The sequence below is a fragment of the Vigna angularis genome, chromosome 3, assembly GCF_016808095.1.
Source record: "Vigna angularis cultivar LongXiaoDou No.4 chromosome 3, ASM1680809v1, whole genome shotgun sequence".
Taxonomy (NCBI): Eukaryota; Viridiplantae; Streptophyta; class Magnoliopsida; order Fabales; family Fabaceae; genus Vigna; species Vigna angularis.
The window spans coordinates 23,882,048-23,898,513 of record NC_068972.1 but is presented as its reverse complement, the minus strand read 5'-3'; the positions used below and the strand labels follow the sequence as shown (position 1 = coordinate 23,898,513).

The window sequence follows — 16,466 nt, the reverse complement described above, 5'->3', positions numbered from 1 at the left end:
ACAGAAATTTAAATTCGACCATTGCCACGCAGAGGGTCGATAACAGAAAATTAAAAACCTGGACTTGACCATTGCCTCGCAGAGGGCCAAACTCACAGAACAGAAATTTAAATCCGACCATTGCCACGCAGAGGGTCGATAACAGAAAATTAAAAACCTGGACTTGACCATTGCCTCGCAGAGGGCCAAACTCACAGAACAGAAATTTAAATCCGACCATTGCCACGCAAAGGGTCGATAACAGAAAATTAAAAACCTGGACTTGACCATTGCCTCGCAGAGGGCCAAACTCACAGAACAGAAATTTAAAACCTGGATTTGACCATTGCCTCGCAGAGGGCCAAACTCACAGAACAGCAATTTAAAACCTGGATTTGACCATTGCCTCGCAGAGGGCCAAACTCACAGAACATAAATTTAAATCCGACCATTGCCACGCAGAGGGTCGATAACAGAAAATTAAAAACCTGGACTTGACCATTGCCTCGCAGAGGGCCAAACTCACAGAACAGAAATTTAAAACCTGGATTTGACCATTGCCTCGCAGAGGGCCAAACTCACAGAATAGAAATTTAAATCCGACCATTGCCACGCAGAGGGTCGATAACAGAAAATTAAAACCTGGACTTGACCATTGCCTCGTAGAGGGCCAAGATACCAATGGCAAAAAGTAAAATTGTTTGATTGTTTTGAAATTAAAATTTTGAATTTGTTTTGAAATTTTGAGATGTTGATTTTTTTTTTATTTTTTTATTTTTTTATTTTTTTTTTTGAGATAGAAATGAGTGTCCATTATTTTTTTTTTGAAATGAGAAGCATGGTTGATGTAAATTTGGAAATTGCAGGAGAAAGCTTTGATGCATGTTGATTTTTTTGCCTTTTTGAAGGAAGGAGATTTGATAAATATTTACGAAAACAAATTCGAAGTTTTTTTTTGAAAATATGTACATGATGCTGACTCTGATGATTTTTTTTTTTTTTTTTTTTTTTTTGAAATTTTTGAAATCAATAAACAAAGTGTTGCATTTTTGTACAAGGATTAGGATTTTGCAGCTTTGATATGCAAGAGAAACATGATTGTTGTAAATTTTGAAATTGGAGGGGAAAAATTTGATGCATTTTGATTTTTTTGTCTTTTTGAAAGAAGAAGATTTGATGAACATTCACGAGAATGTGTAGATGATGTTGACTCTTGATCCGTGATGGAAGATTATGAAACTATGACACTTTTTACTGAGTCAAGTTGTTTTTCTTTGAAATCATCCGGTCTATGAAGATTTAGACTTTTATCATCATTTTTTTTTATGGATGTCAAATTCTAAAGTTAAATGTTCAAAATGAAGCTTTTGTGCTAGAAATTTCTTGACGAAATATTTGTGCGTACATGCTTGATATCAAGGGTTGGGACAAATATGTGGAAGGATTTGGAGAGTACCGAGTTGGCTACTTGGGCCTCTTACTCCTTAAAACAGTTACAAATGCCAATGTGAGGTAGTATATACTCAGAAGCTACTCTAGCTTGGGGCATGGTAAAAAGATAGGTATGGACAAATGTATCTGTGAATTACGAGGTAATAAATCATGAATCAGGGAGTAAGAATATCATGTGAGATTTACAAATTGCCTCAATTTTGGTGGTGATGGATTTTTGAAGTTCGGGGCGAACCAAGATCATGCGAGGCCCAACAAGGGATGCCCTGAGCTTTGAATATTCACATGCTACTCACAGAGTTATCCCTAGTTTTGGGTAAGAGTCAATTAAGTGAGGTTCAAAAAGAGATTGCCCCCCACTTTGGGTTTACCAATGATAAGATGGACTCAAAATCATACAAAGCCCCAAAGTGTCTGCCCCTGTTTTGAGGGTGGATTTATGAATTTCAGTGCGGCCAACTCTGAGAGGCCCAACAAGGGATGTCCCGGTCTTGGTACGAACTTTGAATATACAGATGAAACAAATGTGAAATTAACAAAGTTGTCCAATATTCTGAATGTGCCGGGCCGAAACATATGAAACTCACATAGTTGCCCTGGTTTTGAAGAACAGGCGAAAAGGTTATGAAAAGCTTACAAAGTTGCCCCAAGTTCGAGACTCGGTGGAAGAGTTTGAATGGGACATGAATTTGTTTCAAAAATTTGTGATGGATATGGAAATGATTGGCTTGAAAGGATTGCCCAAATTGGCTTGATTTTCCTTTGTATAATTTTGATCAATAGGGAGTTCCCTTCTTCTGAGGACATTTATTATTATTTTTTTCATTTTTTTTTACAACTGCATTGTTAGTCATTTTGTCTTATCTCAAAATTAAGCTTTATGAAAATTTAAGCAACCATTATTCAATATGTGTGGACTTTTATTGGGCTTGTAATGTGGCTTGGGCTGAAAGGTATTGAAAGAAAAGATATAAAGGCCCAATTTTTTTTTTGAACCAAGAGTGACCATCTACACTTTGTATCAGTTATTCGTAAAAATTGTTTTGACTTTCATTGTCATTTCTCAAATTTCATTCTTTGTTTGTCATCACTTTGTGATTCTTTCCGTTTTTGCTTCACTTTTGAGGAATTCTCTTCATTTGATTACTAAGTGTGTTTTTTCCTACAATTTGAGTCGACTTTTATTGTGATGGTAACTCTTGTTTGGGTAAAATTTGAAAAGAAATTTCTTATTGGCTCAAATTTGGTATCAAAGGATATATATTTTTTTTTTTTTGGATGAAGAAAGATGGCCACACGTCATTTCAAATTTTGGTTGTTTTATTTTCACAAGATTAATTAGGAGACAAGATTAAATGATCTCAACAAGAGTCATTTTTTTTTGTCATAACGGATTCCAGGATCTCCCAAATGAAAGCCAGTGGAGGTAATGGAAAATCTGCCCCAGTGTAAAACTTTGTGTTTATTATTTGGGCTCAAGAACATGATTGGGTCAATCTCTTGTTTAATGAAGGTTGAAGGATGATGTTTTCAAGCAATGCACACACAGATATCTCTTAAGAATATGTGACTCAAACATTTGACTACAAGAGATTATGACATCCATTACATTTTTTTTTTGAAATCTCATAAAATGGATGATTTGCATCGAAAACGATTGACTCAACTTTTGCGTATTTTTTTGGTTTTATGCATGAAGCAAAGTAATATGAAATGAAAATGATGATACTAGTTGAAAAACAGATTTTTTTGGTTTTTTTTTTGAAAATTGGGCTTTGCGGACCAGCCTGGAAATTGGACTTCGCAGGCCGATATGGGAAATAGGCTTTGTGAGCCATTGTGGAAATTGGGATTTCTTGGCCAATGGAAACTGGGCCTTGCAGGTCAGCATGGAAGCTGGGCTTTGCAAGCCAGTATGGGAAATGGGCTTTCTGGGCCAATATGGAATCTGGGCTTTGCGAGTCAGCATGGAAGCTGAGCTTTGCAAGCCAGTATGGGAAATGGCCTTTATGAGCTATTGTGGAAATTGGTACATCTCAGCCAATGTGGAATCTGGGCCTCTTTAGTTCTAAAATTTTTTTGACAACAAATTCCAAGAAAATCATGCATGATAATTTGGAAGAGTGTACTGAAAACACATTGTTAACAATTTGTATCTTCCACAATTATGCTGTTTTTTTATTTGACAAATATATTACTGAGGGAAAATTATGCAATTTACGGAAGGAAATCTTTTTGTATTTTCAAGCTTATGCTGCATTTTATTTTATGAATGAAAAATGTGTTAATGAGGAAAAATTATGAGTTTATTGAAGGAAATATTTTTGTATATTTTTTTTTAATAGAGAACGAGAAATGGACTTAATGAGCTTAGAATTGGACTTTTCTTTTTTACACGGGAAAAATCCAAATCAGATTGGACCTGAGGAGAATTAACATAGAAGGAAGTTGGACTTACCAGGCACATTGACCCAATGGATCAGATGACCTGAGCCGTGAAAGCTTGACACAAGAAGGTGACAAAGAAAACATTTTTTTCATTTTTCATAGTTTATGGAACAAGCTAAAAGAAATTCATTTTTTTTATGAGAGAATTTCACAAGATTGGACTAAAGAAAATCTTGTAACACTACTAGACTCAAAGGGCCCAACACTATTCTTTTTACAACCATGACAAAATCTTCAGACAAGGGTCTGAATTCCTTTATTTTTTTTTTCTCTTTGCACAAATACTTGTTCACACAAATCGAAAGGGAAATTATGAATTGAAAACACGAAATCTACATAAACATGTATTTTTTATTTTTCAGAAATTCAGATGCACTGGTTCAAGAGAAACCACATATGACAACGGGGCCTAATGGGCTCAAAAACTGTTCATCTTTCATTCTCAGATTTTTTTTTAACTACAAATTCAAAGAAAATGACAACTTGGAAGATTGTACTAAACAGAAAGTGTTCAAAATTATCATTTTGATATATTTTTTTTTTGAGGTCTTGATTGGCTTTTATTTTACATGACTACAAAGAAAAATGGGTCAAACTTTGACCTGAAGCAAATCGAACCAAATGCAAGGCAGTCTCAGCTTAACGGGCCGGACGGACCCAAATGTGAGTGCGACACAGGGAATTGAAAATATTTTTATTTTTTTGTTTTAAAGTGAAGTCTGACATTATGTGAAAATTATGAAACATGATGAGGGAAATGTTTTTTATTTTATTTTATTTATTTATTTGAGAAAACAAAACTAAGGAAAACATTACACTGAAAATGGACCCAAATGGACTCAACGATAACTATTCCTACTGAAAAACTTGAAACCAAATTTTTTTTTTTTTGACAAATCTCAGAATGATACATTATTCAACAACAAAAATGCGAAAACAAAATATTTTCGACATATTTTCAAAAGAAGTAGACTCGAGAGAAAACCATGAAGGCCATTGGGCCTAATGGGCTCGAGCACTGTTCCCTTTTTTCAATATTTTTTATTTTTAGATTTATTCAGAATGTAGAAGAAGAAGGAATAAAATCAAACAAAATGGTGTGATGTGAAATTACAAACATGCCAAAATAATTCTTCACTCAAATTTATATTTCAGAAGAATTGGGTTCAAAGAAGGCTAACATGACAATGAGGCCCAATGAACCTGAAAAATGTCCTTTATCATGCAAATGAAAAAAACAATTTTGAACATTTCAGATTTTACATCACTTCATTTATTATTTTTGAAAAATTTCCATTTATCATTTTTTTTATTTTGTTTTATTATTATTATTTTTGGTGAAATTGGATCATCTAAGAAGTCTTGAATTGGGCCGGATTGACCCAACAAAACCCTACCCGTTTTCAGATTTTCAATTTTTTTTTTTTGAAAGTTTTCCTTTTTTATTTATGATTTTATTTGGTTCATTTTTTATTGAAAACGGACACAAGAAAAATGCACAATTGAGTCTTAACTAAACAAAAACAATTCTCAAAGCTTAAAAATATGGTTTCAATATGAGTTAATTATATTTGTTTTTTTTTTTAATTTTTATTCTTAAGAAATATATATATACATGCGGAAAAAATTAATTTTCATTTGAAAGAACAATTTTTTTTGAAGGATAACAACAATTCGCATTTTATTTATATGAAAAAAAAGATGTATTAGATGATTTATATTGCCCCAACATATTTACAATTTTGATTTTTTTTATTCTTGCGATTCGTTCTTGGTGCTATTGCCCCTGACACACTGCCGTTAATCCTCTTTTTTTTTCTTTTTTTTTATGAAATCGAGTTAATTTAATTGGGCTTAAACCTACTCCTCTTCCTCTTATTGAACCCCAAATGGAAATACCGCTTCCATCCCATACACAAGCAAGAAAGGCGTTGCCCCAAAAATTAAGAAAGTGTAATTTTTTCGTTTTTTTTTTTGAATGATTCCGAGACAAAATTAATTATGAATTCAAACCTTATTTATTTATTTATCAATTTTTTCTTCTTTTTTTTTTCAAAAGAAGCATGACACATTTATAGAAAGAAAAAGACTGACTGACAAACTTGAACAATTAATCTCCCTTTTGTGCCTTATCTAAGGTTGAGTGACTAAAGTTCTAAGGCCAAATATATGCACTCACAAGGATAGCTTCCTAATCCTTAAATCAAGGCCACTAGAGCTATGGCTCTTTTCACTGTTTCTCCACAACAGTCAGAGTAATCAACTAGATGTGGAGACACAAATGAAGAGAACAGCCTCTAGCTGGAGTTCTCACGATAGCCAGACAGGAAGTACATCCCAGAGTGACACCGCTACACAACCCCTCTATTTCTAAGTTGCGCTCAGACCTGGGTATAGGGCCTCACTCATGATATGCATATTGTGTGGAGGGAGATTATAATGTAAAACAACAATTGCAAAAATAAACACAGATAAGTAGAAACAATTATTTCAAACATAAATAAAAAGTAAAAGAAACTCTCATGCAATTATTCCAAATATTAAACATAGATAAAGACAAAGGGAATAAAAACACAAAGAAAAACCACATCGAATTCGCTTATCTAATTAAATGGCCTGACTCTCTGACGTCCCCAGTGGAGTCGCCATCTGTCGCAACCAGAATCGCGACGGGACGACAATCCGAAAAATAAAACGGTTCTGAAAAAGAGATTTGGAGTCGCCACCATAGTTTATTCTGGAAAACTACGGAAAAACCATAAAATGATAAAGCATGGTCTGCAAAAATGAGATTCTTGGTTCGGGAGTCGGTTACATGTAGGGAAGGTATTAGCACCCTACAACGCCTGCCCTAAGGCAGTACCTTTAACTAAATATGCGAATATGATGTGGTTTTCAAAATGTTTAACTATCCCCTAAAATAAAACTTCTAAATAAACAAAATATATTTTTTAGTTTTTTGTGCCCGACAAGGATTGACCTTGCTCCTACGTATTCTCATTTAGAATGAGAAATCAGGGTTACGTAGTTCTTTTAGAAAACTGCTTGAAAATTTGTTTGAAAAATTGTTCAGAAAATGATTTGGATTTTTGGGAGAATGAGCCTGACAAGGACTGGCCTTGCTCCTACGTATCTCCACTTTTGGTGGAGAATCAAGGATCACGTAGTTCTGACCAGAAAGATTGTTTGTTTGCTTGAAAGTGTTGCTGTTTTTGGTTTTTTGAAGATTTTATATTTTTTTGGTATTTTTATGTAATATTTAGATTTTTTACGTAATGAGTACTAGGCTGATGCGTACGATCGCACGAGCACTCACACGGCTTTTTCTTTGTTTTTATTGTTTTGCGTAATGAGCACTAGGCTGATGCGTACGATCGCACGAGCACTCACACGGCTTTTTCCTTATTTTTTATTGTTTTGCGTAATGAGCACTAGGCTGATGCGTACGATCGCACGAGCACTCACACGACTTTTTTTGTTTATTTTATATTTTGGGTAATGAGTACTAGGCTGATGCGTACGATCGCACGATTACTCATACCGCTTTTATTACATTACATGTTTTTTACAGTTTTACATTTTTTATTTTCTTTTTATTAAGAAAGAGAGGTGAGTTGAGATATCTATGACATAAAAATATGAAAAAACATAAAGAAAAAAATTTGGTAGAAAACAGGATAAATTTATAGACTAAAAAAATGATCAAAATGCATATATAAATAGAATGAAGAGAAAATGTGTACCTTGTTGAAGATTTGTGTGATGAAATAAAACCTTACTCGTAATAAGTTGTGAGGAGAGATAGATTAATGGTGGAGAAGATGAATTTATAGTAAAAATATGGTATGAAATTTACTATGTTTGAAGGGAATAGGAAACGGTAAAGTGTGAGAGAAAAATGGAGTAGAGTTTTGGGATGGAATGAAGAGATTTTGAGAGAGAAGAGATGGATATTATGTAATTTTTTTTGTGAAGTGAAGAGAATGTAGGTATTTATAGAGTTAAGGATGAAGAAAGTTGATGAATAAAAATAATATAATAAGTTGGTGGAAAATTTAGATGAATTAAAAAAAGGTTAATAGAAAAAGTTAATGTGGAAAATAAGTGAAAGAAATAATATAAAAAGTTTGTGGAAAAATTAGGTGAAATAAAATATAGTGAATAGTAAAAGTTAATGTGGAAAATAAGTGAAAGAAATAATATAAAAAGTTGGTGGAGAAATTAGGTGTGGAAATTAAGTGAAAGAAATAATATAAAAAGGTGGTGGAGAAATTAGGTATGGAAATTAAGTGAAAGAAATAATATAAAAAGTTGGTGGAGAAAGTAGGTAAAATAAAATATAGTGAATTGTAAAAGTTAATGTGGAAAATAAGTGAAAGAAATAATATAAAAAGTGGGTGGAAAAATAAGGTGGAGAAAAATGGATAATAAAAAATGTTGATGGAGAAGATATAATTAAAAAAAGTAAGTGGAATAATTAGAAAAGTTGATATATAAAATTAATATGGAAATGATGTGAAAAAAGTAAATGAAAAAGGTAGATGATGTGGAGGGTGAGGTGGATGATGATGTGGAGAATGGGGTGTGATAAGAAAAGATGGGTGGTGAGGAAATAAAAAAATGAGATTATTTTGGGCCATTGGATTGAGTGTTTAAAAGAAAACTTGGGGGTGCAAAAAGTAAAATAAATAGTATTTTTCATTTTTTTTTGGTGTTTTTTTTTATTTATTTATTTTATACTCATGATGCAAATAAAATAAATCTACTAGTCAATCCGGACGAAATTGGGTGTTGACAGCTTATCTGTCGCAACCGGAATCGCGACGGGACGACGATCCAATAAAAAAAATAAATTATTAATTTTGAAAAAGAGATTTTGGAGTCGCCACCATAGTTTATTCTGGAAAACTACGGAAAAACCATAAAATGATAAGGCATGGTCAAATAGAACCAGATTCTTGGTTCGGGAGTCGGTTACGTGTAGGGAAGGTATTAGCACCCTACAACGCCTGCCCTAAGGCAGTACCTTTAACTAAATGTGCGAATGTGGATGTGGTTTTCAAAGTATTTAACTTCCCCTTAAAATAAAACGCTAAAGAAAACAAACAATTATTTTTTAGCTTTTTGGGCCCGACAAGGATTGACCTTGCTCCTACGTATTCTCATGCAGAATGAGAAATCAGGGTTACGTAGTTCTTTTGAAACTGTTTGAGAAATTTGTTTGGAAAATTGTTTGAGAAATTGTTTTGAAATTGTTTGAAAATTTGTTTAATTGATTATGGATAAATTTGGATTTTTGGGAGAGTGAGCCTGACAAGGTCTGGCCTTGCTCCTACGTATCTCCACTTTTGATGGAGAATCAAGGATCACGTAGTTCTGGCTAGCAATATTGATTGTTGTTTGAAAATGTGGATGTTTTTAGTTTTTGAAGATTTTTATATTTTTTGGTATTTTTTGATGTAATATTTAGATTTTTTTTTTGCGTAATGAGCACTAGGCTGATGCGTACGATCGCACAAGCACTCACACGGCTTTTTCTTTGTTTTTTATTGTTTTGCGTAATGAGTACTAGGCTGATGCGTACGATCGCACGAGCACTCACACGGCTTTTTTATTATTTTTTATTGTTTTGCGTAATGAGTACTAGGCTGATGCGTACGATCGCACGAGCACTCATACGGCTTTTTTTTGTTTTTTTTATATTTTGGGTAACGAGTACTAGGCTGATGCGTACGATCGCACGAGTACTCATACCGATATTTATTATTACATGTTTTTTAAAGTTTTATATTTTTTTATTAAGAAAGAGAGGTGAGTTGAAATATCTATGACGTAAAAATATCAAAAAGCATAGGATAAAATTGTGGTAGAAAATAGGATAAATTTATAAACTAAAAAATGATCAAAATGAATATAAGTAGAATGAAAAGAAAATGTGTACCTTGTTAAAGATTTGAAAGATGAAGTAAGACTTTGCTTGTAATAAGTTGTGAGAAGAGGTAGATTGATGGTGAAGAAGATGAATTTGTAGTAGAAATGTGGTATGGGATTTATTATGTATATAGAGATAGTAAAATGTGAGAGAAAAATGAAGTAGAGTTTTGGGATGGAATGAAGAGATTTTTAGAGAAAAGAGATGGATATTATGTAATTGTGTGTGTGAAGTGAAGAGAATGTAGGTATTTATAGAGTTAAGGATGAAGAAAGTTGATGAATAAAAATAATATAATAAGTTGGTGGAAAATTTAGATGAATTAAAAAAAGGTGAATAGAAAAAGTTAATGTGGAAAATAAGTGAAAGAAATAATATAAAAAGTTTGTGGAAAAATTAGGTGAAATAAAATATAGTGAATAGTAAAAGTTAATGTGGAAAATAAGTGAAAGAAATAATATAAAAAGTTGGTGGAGAAATTAGGTGTGGAAATTAAGTGAAAGAAATAATATAAAAAAGGTGGTGGAGAAATTAGGTATGGAAATTAAGTGAAAGAAATAATATAAAAAGTTGGTGGAGAAAGTAGGTAAAATAAAATATAGTGAATAGTAAAAGTTAATGTGGAAAATAAGTGAAAGAAATAATATAAAAAGTTGGTGGAGAAATTAGGTGTGGAAATTAAGTGAAAGAAATAATATAAAAAAGTTGGTGGAGAAAGTAGGTAAAATAAAATATAGTGAATAGTAAAAGTTAATGTGGAAAATAAGTGAAAGAAATAATATAAAAAGTTGGTGGAGAAATTAGGTGTGGAAAAATGGATAATAATAAAAAATGTTGATGGAGAAGATATAATTAAAAAATGTAAGTGGAATAATTAGAAAAGTTGATATATAAAATTAATATGGAAATGATGTGGAAAAAGTAAATGAAAAAGGTAGATGATGTGGAATGAGATGTGGAGGGTGATGTGGATGGTGATGTGGAGAGTGGGGTGTAATAAGAGAAAAGAGGTGATGAGAAAGTAAAAAAGTAAGAGATTATTTTGGGCCATTGGATTAAGTGTTTAAAAGAAAATTTGGGGGTGCAAAAAGTAAAATAAATAGTATTTTTCATTTTGTTTTTTTATGTTTTTTTTTTTATTTATTTTTGTGATGAATTATATTTACCCGGACGAAATTGGGTATTGACAGCTGCCCCTCTTTACTTAGATTTTACTAGATAATATGACAAACAACGTTTTTATATTATTAGAGTAAAAGATAAGTAAAGATAGAAATATTAATTTCGTCTGGGTTTCAAAGAGAAAAGAGGAGAATAACAATCGATTCAAGTACATAAGATGAAGAGAATCACGATGCAATAAAAAGGGTTCGACCAATTCCTAGCAGAGGATCGATATCCAAAAGAGAAACTAAAGGTGCCATACAAAAATTGAACTTAAGGGCCAGGCAAAAATTGAACTTAAGAGCCAGTGTGAAAACTGGGCTTGGGGGCCAGTGTGAAACTGGGCTTGGGGGCCAGTAAGGAAACTGGGCTTGGGGGCCAGTGTGAAAACTGGGCTTGGGGGCCAGTGTGAAAACTGGGCTTGGGGGCCAGTGTGAAAACTGGGCTTTTGGGGCCAATGTGGAAACTGGGCTTGGGGGCCAGTGTGGAAACTGGGCTTGGGGGCCAGTGTGAAAACTGGGCTTTTGGGACCAGTGTGGAAACTGGGCTTGGGGCCAGTGTGGAAACTGGGCTTGGGGGCCAGTGTGAAAACTGGGCTTTTGGGGGCCAGTGTGGAAACTGGGCTTGGGGGCCAGTGTGAAAACTGGGCTTTTGGGGCCAGTGTGGAAACTGGGCTTGGGGGCCAGTGTGGAAACTGGGCTTGGGGGCCAGTGTGAAAACTGGGCTTTTGGGGGCCAGTGTGAAAACTGGGCTTGGGGGCAGTGTGGAAACTGGGCTTGGGGGCCAATATGATAATTGGGCTTTGTGGGCCAGTATGAAAACTGGGCTTGGGGCCAGTGTGGAAACTGGGCTTGGGGGCCAATATGATAATTGGGCTTTGTGGGCCAGTATGGAAACTGGGCTTAGGGGCCAGTATGGAAACTGGGCTTGGGGCCAATGTGATAATTGGGCTTTGTGGGCCGGTATGGAAACTGGGCTTTCAAATTTTGAAATTCTTGAAACTTGTAATTTGAGAAATGTTGGCCAGTGTGGAAACTGGGCTTAGGGGCCAGTATGGAAACTGGGCTTTCAGATTTTGAAATTCTTGAAATTTGTAATTTGTGAAATGTCTTGTAATTTTGATAGAAATTTGATTTTTGAAAAAGCGTAGGGGTGTTGAAACCTTTCATTTTGTGGGCCAGTGTAGAAACTGGGCTTTCGAATTTTGAAATTCCTGAAACTTCACATGTTATTTAATTTTGACACAAATTCGAAAGCTTATCGACATGAAACAATATGGCTTGAGAGAGAAAATCTGAATGTTATTCTTTTTGTGTTTTCTTTGGTTTTTTTTTTTGAAGAAGGAAATCGATAACCATTCATGTGAATGAAGAGGGTTTCGATGAGAAATACTTTCTTTTTGATAAATATATGAAAACGTTTGCTTTGTTTTTGTTTTTTTTTTTATTTTTTCGAGTCCATGGTCTTACTTGCAATCATCAGACTGGCCATTATTTCCAATGCTTAGAAAAGTGAGGAATGTCATACATCCGAGATCTAACTTTGAGATTATTACATTTTGACTTTTTCTCCCGAGACATTAACGTACATATGCTTGAATTCACTCGGAAGTGAAGAAATGGGAATTGTTTAGAATGGTTTGGAAGATAATGGGATAGCCATGCGGGCTTGTCACCTCATACGCTCCTTACAGGAGATGAGTGCCAAAGCGAAACATGAGGTACCTAAAAAGTTGCCCCGATTTGGTGTAATGGGTATGATGGTGAATCCATGATAATTCTGGTGAAAAATTCAAGTAAGATCTGCAAAGCTGCCACATTCTTGAGATTATGGTTTGACAAATTTCAAGGAAAAGACGCGCGGTGAGGTTTACCAAGCTGCCCCAGTTTTGTTGTTTGTTTTTTTTTTGTTTTTGGAATGGGGTTCCGTTTGGAAGAAGTAGTGGGTAGGAAAGGGTCAGCTAAAAGGATGACTCAAATTGCTTCGATTTTCTTTTGTATGCTTTTGGCTGGTTGGTAGAGAGGTCCCCTATTCTTGAGACATTATTCATTTTCAAATCTTTTTTTTTTTTTGACACATTGAAAGTTATTCTGTCTTATCGCAAAATTAAGCTCTATGAAAATATGAGCAATCATCATTCGATCTGCGTGGACTTTGTTAGGCTTGTAACATGGCTAGGGGCTAAAAGGTATTGAAAGAAAAGGGTATAAAGGCCCAAATGAAATGTTTGTCGGATACACATTTTTTTTAAAACAAGGGTTATCATCTACGCATTGCATCAACTATTTGATTCTTTAGAGCACTTTGCTTTTGTCTTGAACTTCGTTTTTCCTTCATCTCTGGTTAATTCTTTTTTATTGTTGTTTTTTTTTTGTTTACCCTTTTTGAAGGATTCGCTTCATTTGATCGTTGAGTACTCTTCATCTGCATTCCAAGTTGACTCATACTGATGATAACCCTTGCTTGGGAATAGTTTTGAAAAAGAATTTATTTTTGGCTCAAACGGGGTAACAATGGTTATAGTTTTTTGCTTTTTGGATAAAGAAAGAAGGCCACACATCATTTTGAACTCTGATTGCTTTATTTTCAAAAGATTAATTCTACGATTAGATGACCTCAACATGAGTCGTTTTTTCTTCCTTTCTTTTCTAGACCGCCCTTTCGGGTTTTTCAATATAGGGGACTTATTCTTTTTTTTTTTTTTTGAAAATTCTTTTGTTCTTTTGTTTGCCTCAATGGATTCAGGGATCACTCAACTAGCGCAAACGAGGATAATGTTGGTCAGGCCAATCTGCCCCAGTGTAAAGGTTTTTGTTACTGAGGGCAGTGACAATGTTTACTAGGGAAGATCCTTTATTTTGGAAAGTGAAGGGTGAGATTTTTCAAACACCATGTGCACGAACATCTCGAGAGAAAACATCAAATTGTTATTTTTGATTCAACATTTGACCTCGGAAAAATCTGACACTACAACTTTTGTTTTCTTTTTGTTATCAATTCTTTTATTTTCTTTTTTTCTATTTATATATTTTTTGCTATTTTCGAAAAAACAAGAGTTTGATAATTTGCAAGAAAGACAAGCGACTCAATATTGCCTTCATTTATTTGTTGTTTTTTTTTTCAATTTTATTATTCGCGGCTTTCGTTTTTCTCCACGACACCCTATTAGGACATGATTTCTAGTAAACCTTGGAGATACCAAATAATGAAAGTTCACATTAAAAGTCACGAATAAAAGCGTAATATCCATGAGCATAACCCTCGTAGCAAGACAAAACAACATCAGTTTCGCCTTTTACAACAACCTATGCTTTCCCATATAGTTCTTCATTTGTCCATGGCATTTGTAGGGGCGAACTCACACCTTGCCAGAGTGCTGGATTGACTTTCTTCAAACTTTAAACATCCTGAATCGATCAAAGATTGCACTTTGTGCTTTAAAGCCTTGCATGCCTCTGTTGAGTGTCCACACGCTCCTTCATGATAATCACACTTGGCGTTTGTGTCATAGCTCTTTGGGTACGGAGGTCGTATAGGTCTAGTTGGACAAACCTTTATGAGGTTTCTGCGGAGAAGATATGGCAGTAACTCTGTATAGGTCATGGGGATAGGAGTGAAGCTGGCGACCTTCTCATCACGAATGTAATTTCTTCGCTCAATGGGTCGATTGGACCCATGAGAATGTGACATTTGAGGATAGGCAATAAAATGTGAGTTAGCTCTTCGTTTTTTATCTTTCTCATGTCTAGGACCATACTCATTTAAACTCGCTACTAGTTGTGGGCCTAGTTCAATTTTTCCATTTCTTATGCCACCCTCGACCCTCTCTCCAATTACTACTATGTCAGCAAAACTTGAGGAGACACTGCTTATCATGTGTTCATAAAATGGTGGTTGTAGAGTATTCAAAAATATGGTAGTCATCTCCTTGTCGCTCAGAGGCGGTTCTACTTGAACAACAATTTCTCTCCACCTTTGGGCATATTCTCTAAATGATTCAGACTCTTTCTTCACCATGTTTTGCAGTTGTATTCTGTCAGGTGTTAGATCTTTATTATATTCATACTGCCTTAGGAATGCATCAACCAGATCTTTCCATGAATAGATGTGAGTAGTTTCTAAGCGCATGTACCAAGTCAGAGCTACGCCAATTAAACTTTCTTGGAAGATGTGAATCAAAAGTTTTTCATCGTGGGCATAAGCTGCCATTTTTCTGCAGTACATAGTTATATGGCTCCATGGGCAAGTATTTCCCCGATATTTCTCAAATTCTGGCAACCTGAACTTTGGAGGTATCACCACATCAGGAACTAAACATAGTTTTCTAGCATCTCCAAATTCAAAACTTCCTTCGCCTTCTATGGCTCTTAACCTCTTCTCAAAGACTTCTAATTTACTCTTGTCGTCCTTAAAATCTGCTGGTGTAACGACATAAGATGAAGACTTCGTCTCAGGTTGTTTTTTCATTATCATGTTCTCAATACCTGGTTGGATTGTCTTCCCAGGAATTGTGAAAGTGGTTGCCCCAAGCTCGCCTTCTACTTCAACTGCATTACCTTCGGCCTTTTGAGTATCAAGATGCCCCAAGTCCACTCCTGATGGTGGAGTATAATTTGGGGGAAGACCATAGGAAGGGAAAGTTTGTACTTTTGGAACTCTTTGTTGTGGTTGTTGTGCGCACGAATCTTTGGGGCTTTGTAAGGCATTCATGGCCTCTAGGATTTGACTTATTTGTTCCTTCAGCTGTTGGATATCGACTTTCATCCCCTCTTGAACTTCTCCTTGGTTCTCCATGATTTTGCCACTGGTTCGTGTCCTTTAGGATGTTTTGGAGACTTTAGCCGTATTATTATTTTTAAACTGAATTTTATTAGTTGAAATAAATTAAGAAAAAGAAAATAAAAACGAAAAGAAAAAGAGAAAAGACAAAGCAACACAATTACTATAGTAAGAAATTATAAAGATGCGAAAACATTGCCAAATGTATAATCTGGAAATTAACATGAAACAAAGTCAATAGGACAGTCCATTCACAACATTTAAGTTCAACACATGTGAGGTGTGCAAAATCATGATCAACTATCATGAGCCTCAGCCACTACACTCTTCATTTCTCTTATCAGTTTCTTGCAGTAATTGAGGAAAGTTTCAACCTTCTCAGGTGGGTTAAAGATCGGTAATGCAGACTCAGCATCAGCTAATAGCTTAGGGACATCCTTAATGGCTTCATTGGCAAGGGACGCTAGTTGTGAGAAACTTCTCCTCCAGTGTTCTGTAACTAGCTCTTGTTCAACGATATACTCCTTCATCTGATTCATCAACTCTTGATGTTTCTTCTCTGATTCAGCCCGATGCCAACGTTCCTTCTTCAGTTTTGTCACTGCTGCATTCGCCTGTTGTTCGGCGTCGTCCATTCTAATATGCATTTTATGCAGTTCCTCTAGTACTTTTTGCTTGTCCCTCTGGGATTGGTCACACAATTGCTTCGTAA

At 34.9% G+C, this 16,466-nt stretch overlaps 1 protein-coding gene across 1 annotated transcript; it reads right to left on the bottom strand.

The window, feature by feature from the left end:
• Window positions 1–14,302: 14,302 nt before the first annotated feature.
• LOC128195826 (uncharacterized) lies at window positions 14,303–15,769 on the bottom strand. The gene has a single exon (XM_052874515.1). It carries the CDS (start codon window positions 15,767–15,769, stop codon window positions 14,303–14,305), a length of 1,467 nt encoding a protein of 488 aa, XP_052730475.1.
• Between the last annotated feature and the right edge of the window lie 697 nt (window positions 15,770–16,466).